The following is a 4923-nucleotide window of genomic DNA, read 5'->3' on the forward strand; positions in this document are numbered from 1 at the left end:
TGTTTGGATTGTTTATGCTTTGGGTTAAATGGTTCATGCGGTGTACTCGACCAACGAACTCCGCATTTGAATGTGGAAATCTCTCACTGAAGACCAACTCCCTTCTCCATGTGTCATTGTCAAGTGATGCATCGATCCGTTCCGATGCACAATATACATTCTTGTGTGGAACATAAGCCAGATATATGGTTTCTAGGGGGCATTAAAGAACATAGGCTATATTCTAATCTCAGTGATTCGGAATCCTCAAATAAATGTTAGGTAAGATCATGAGATTATGTGTACCATACCTTTGATGGACTAAGTACCCTTGATAGAGTATCATGTAACCTTTTTAACTTAATGATGTATAGACATTCTGGAATCTAACAATTGTTTAATTGTTATTTTTCTCTCGCTTGGCATCATTACCAATCTCGAGGAGAAAGAAAATATAATTGTTTGAATGTAACGTGCATATGTGATACTTGTCTTATGTTTATTATTCGTCGTGATAATAGCCTTTTGGGAACTTGAGCTGATTTTTCTCTCGAATTAAATCACCCTTTATTTGTTGCCCTACCAAATCTTCACGTCTTCAATGCATTCTTGATGCAAGTGCAGAAATAGTGATATCGAACATTAATTATAAGACGGGTGATTGTTGTTAGGTCCACTACCAGTGTGAACCCCATACTAAATTTAAATTCCACGAGCCGTTTTACGCAAGCTCGTTTTTGAGAAATTACAGTTAAAGTTTCGAGAAACGGAAAAAACAAGGACTAAACACCAAATCATCATAGAAGACTACGTGTGACTTTCAAACTGAAATGTCAGTGTGAATGAATGGAGAATATCAAGGGAACTTAGCAGCATAATTTAGCAGACGAGAAATAGCTTTATTGCCTGTGGATAGCCGCAAATGGACAATGACTTAATACATAGGACTCGATGGACGTGGTTGCACTTCCCGATGCATAACTGATGTGGAATCAAAGTAAACTCTTTGAAAGATATTACCTTGCATTCCTTGCATTCGAAATATCAGATATCTCTAAAAAAAAAAAAAGAAGTTCAAAGGACTGAAGTAGAGAGGCTTCCTGATGAAAAAGCTTAATTCTCTTAAAAAGGCATTCAAACAAAGCTGTTCTATACACAAATGAATAAAACGAATACAGATGAGTAAATAATATGCCCGCATCTAAGAAAAGAATGCTATGAATTCTATCAGAAAGTAAATGGAGAATCAGCTTACGTAATGCGACATCAAGAACTAATCAAATCAAGCCTGGACTTCATTCGGCGGTTCATCTAACGGCTCAAGTCTGACACCTCTCCTGTAGAAGAAACCCCACTGCAGCACTGCCTTTATCTTGAGCCAGCCATTAACGCCTTTGCTGGGACCTCGACCAGCATCATCATCACGTGGTGGAGTCTGAAAGGCATCAGAAAACCAGCAATCCAAATCATCACAAACCATTGGTTGGTAATCTTCCATCATGTGATTGCATTCAGGAACAAGTCTACTACTAAATTGTGATACTGAGGTATGGGGTGGTTCACAGGGGCAAACATGCTCATTTACTGTATAGTCCATTTGGCCCAAACAATTGATCGTTTGGCTACGCATGGCACATTGTAAATTGACGCCATGGGACTGTATTGGCAATCCAATGGTATCAAAGCCAATATCTCCTGGAGAAATGAGAACATTCAAGCGGTCTGATGACATAGGCTGATGTGCAGCGGGACAAAAATTGTCATCAAGTGAAAACTCCATGGAATTCCCAGAATCCTGTCCTGGCAATGCCAAAGCGTTTACATCATTACGTCCTGGACAATGAACTAGAACATTAATGTGGTTAGTAAACACAGGCCTACGTGTTCGACAAAAAAAAAAAAAAAAAACATAGGCCTACGTGAGCACAGGTATACGAGCTTATAGAAAATCTTGCAATGATTAATTGTGAGCTTTTATTATTCTTGTTGGAATATATAAATATTAAACCACGCCTTCTTCTATAAGCTTAAGCTTTTAGAGGAGTTAGGCGTGGTCCCATCAAATCTTACATGGTATCGGAGCAGGTGGTCATGAGTTCAAATCTTTCCAGGCCCCTATTTGCCTCCCCAAATGAATATTTCCACGCTTAGTACTAGGCAAAAAGACCAGACTAAGCGTGAGGGGGAGTGTTGAAATATATAAATATTAAACCACGCCTTCTTCTATAAGCTTAAGCTTTTAGAGCGATTGGTCGTGGTCCCATCAAATCTTACAATTCTGATATGACGGAAAGTGCTACTAATTTTCTTTTCCTCACCCCGCACATCTCTTTAATTTTTCTTGCGCCTGGTCTTTGCGATCTTTAGGTGCTTCAGTTGACAAGGCCCTGCCCGCTTGCTTCACAAATTGAGCATTCCATATCCCAATTTCTGACATACAAGTTTAACCAACCAAAAACCTTCTTTGCGGAGATGATCTTTCGGCCACCATTTGAAAATTCCAAATGTTAACAAATGAATGAAGCTATGATCGTACCTGGAAAGACCATAGAGATGCACATATAGACAATTTACTGTGTGCTTATTACATCTTCTTGTGTCTGCCGAGTGGTAGCATGTCAATATCCACTTAGCACCTAATTGAAGGTGTTCATGAGTTTCTACTCTCCCCCACCCCCCAATCCCCCACTCCAAAAAACCACATGTTACCAACTAAATTTTTTTAGTTGGTTTTTAATTTCTTGGACAGAACAGATACAGTGGCCAAATGGATAGTGCATTGAATGAGGCTCATTTTGCAATTATCACAGCTTGGGGAATTTATCTTTTCATGCATATTTAACATTGGATACTGACCGTTCTCCACATTGCATGTCCTTACAGGCCATTTTGACACTTCAACTCTGTCGAGTCCAAATTGAAGTCGTGTCTCTTTAATAGAACCCTGATAAAATGAAGTACTTGATATTTGCCCTTTTGCCTTTGTGCTGAAAATCTATTAGATTACTACTTTTGGTGGTGATAACCTACTCATCTCATTTGTTCGCCATCAGTGAAAACTACTTCTGAGCATTTTCGGTTGCATCTGAAGACACATTAAAGCCTAACTTACAAATGAGATTATTCTAAATATAACTTAGAGTCAGTGCCAAAGAGGTGGCAAAATTAGTAAAATCTCCTTGGATTCAAGTTCAATTTAAGTTTAGCTGGACAGAGTAAACGTCTTCATGTTATGTCGAACCCACATCATAAGGTTCTGGAACATATTGATTTTGATTTATTAAAGCTCAAAAATCAAGTGGGGAGCCCTCCTTTCTCGCAAAAGGAGCGACGACCACCATGATTTTGGCTCCCTCGTCTCTCTTCCAGCGCTCTCTCGCTCTGTCCTCGGGCGCTTTTCGCTCTTCGCTCTGGCACACCCGAAGCCCATTCTCTGGCGCAAAGCCAGCGCCCGCACACCCGAAAACTGGGGATGATTAAGGATGATTTTTGGATGGAGGTGGGCTAGCGAGGATAGATTTAGGACAAGACCTACAATTGAGGAGGTCTTGACGCTTTGTTTGTCCGGTCTTCTAAGGACCGGACGAATCTCTCTCTCTCTCACTTCCTCTTTCTCTTTCTCTCCACTTTTCATCTTCCCAACAAATCCACCTTTTTATATGTATTGAAATTTTGACCGGCCTTGTCTGTCACCCTTGGATTCTCTTGGGCATTGAGATTTCAGCCGCGTGGAGGGCAACGACTCCTAACCACGTGGTTACGGTTCCCCGTGAAAGAATTACTTGACAAGCTTGACTAATATAAGTCAGACCACAAGAGATTAGGCAACAAGAAGGCATTTTCTGTTTCCTGAGAGGCATCCTGGTTCGTTTCTCTGTGAGACTTGCGAGCGAAAATCAAGGGCGGATCAGAGCAAAGACGAAATGCATCATCCCATTTTTGAGCAGTCTTTCGCCATGTTCGTGGCACTGATCCTTCTCCCTTGGCTGGTGTTCTATTTTCTCAATAACAAGAAAGGTTGTGTGCGAAGAAACACAGAAGATGCTCATACCGGCGCATTTGGTTCGATGAATGCGCCGACAAAAACTAATTTCGGTGGATCTAGTTTGTCTCCGGCAGGAACTGATGATGTTGCATTTAGCTTGTCTTCTATAGATGCTAACAATGGTGCATCTAGTTCGATGACCGCACCGATTGGAAATTGCTACGAGGTGTTTTTGAGCTTCAGAGGCCTAGACACTCGAAATAGCTTTACTGATCACCTCTACAATGGGCTCTTGGAAGCCGGAATTGATGCTTTCAGAGACGATGACGAGCTCTGCCAAGGCGAGGACATCCGACCAGATCTTGTGGCAGCCATCACGAATAGAAAGATCCTGATCCCCATTCTCTCCGTGAATTATGGTGCGAGCAGTTGGTGCCTGGATGAACTAGTTCAACTAATAGAGTGCAGGAATGATAATAATGGGCAAATAGTGTTGCCAGTATTCTATAAAGTGAAACCAGCTGACGTGGGGCATCAAATCGGGAGTTTCGGAGGCGCATTTCACGAGCGTGAGAGGCGTTTGCTTAAGAGGCGTTTCGACCCGGCGATTTTGGAGAAATGGAAGCAAGCACTTCTTGGAGTCAGCACCTTGAAAGGATGCGAAGCAGATGGGTAAAACTTTTCACCAAAACATTCTTTACTTTCTTTTAACATGTGTGGATGTTTACTGGTTATTCTGATTCCCGCCCGCGTCATTTTCATTCTTTTTTTTTTTTTTGGTAAGGTAAGAATGTATATAACTTTTCAAAGCGCCATTTACAAGGAAGAGACCGAACACAAAAACCTCGTACCCATTAGTACACAAGAGCTTGTCTTAATGGGTGCAAAGGTGTAGCGGTCTATCAAGATACACAAACTGAAAGCGCATATACCAAAGAAGCCAAAGAGATGGCTATGTA

The 4923-nt window shown here is 41.2% G+C and overlaps 1 protein-coding gene across 1 annotated transcript; it reads left to right on the forward strand.

Moving 5' to 3' along the window:
* Positions 1 to 3902: 3902 nt before the first annotated feature.
* On the forward strand, positions 3903 to 4640 carry LOC115731247 (disease resistance protein L6-like). The gene has a single exon (XM_030661899.1). It carries the CDS (start codon positions 3903 to 3905, stop codon positions 4638 to 4640), a length of 738 nt encoding a protein of 245 aa, XP_030517759.1.
* Positions 4641 to 4923: the final 283 nt, after the last annotated feature.

The sequence above is a fragment of the Rhodamnia argentea genome, chromosome 3, assembly GCF_020921035.1.
Source record: "Rhodamnia argentea isolate NSW1041297 chromosome 3, ASM2092103v1, whole genome shotgun sequence".
Taxonomy (NCBI): Eukaryota; Viridiplantae; Streptophyta; class Magnoliopsida; order Myrtales; family Myrtaceae; genus Rhodamnia; species Rhodamnia argentea.

What these genes read in the sequence shown, in the direction of transcription:
- LOC115731247 (XM_030661899.1), top strand. Translation starts at nt 3,903, where the DNA reads ATGCATCATCCCATTTTTGAGCAGTCTTTCGCCATGTTCGTGGCACTG.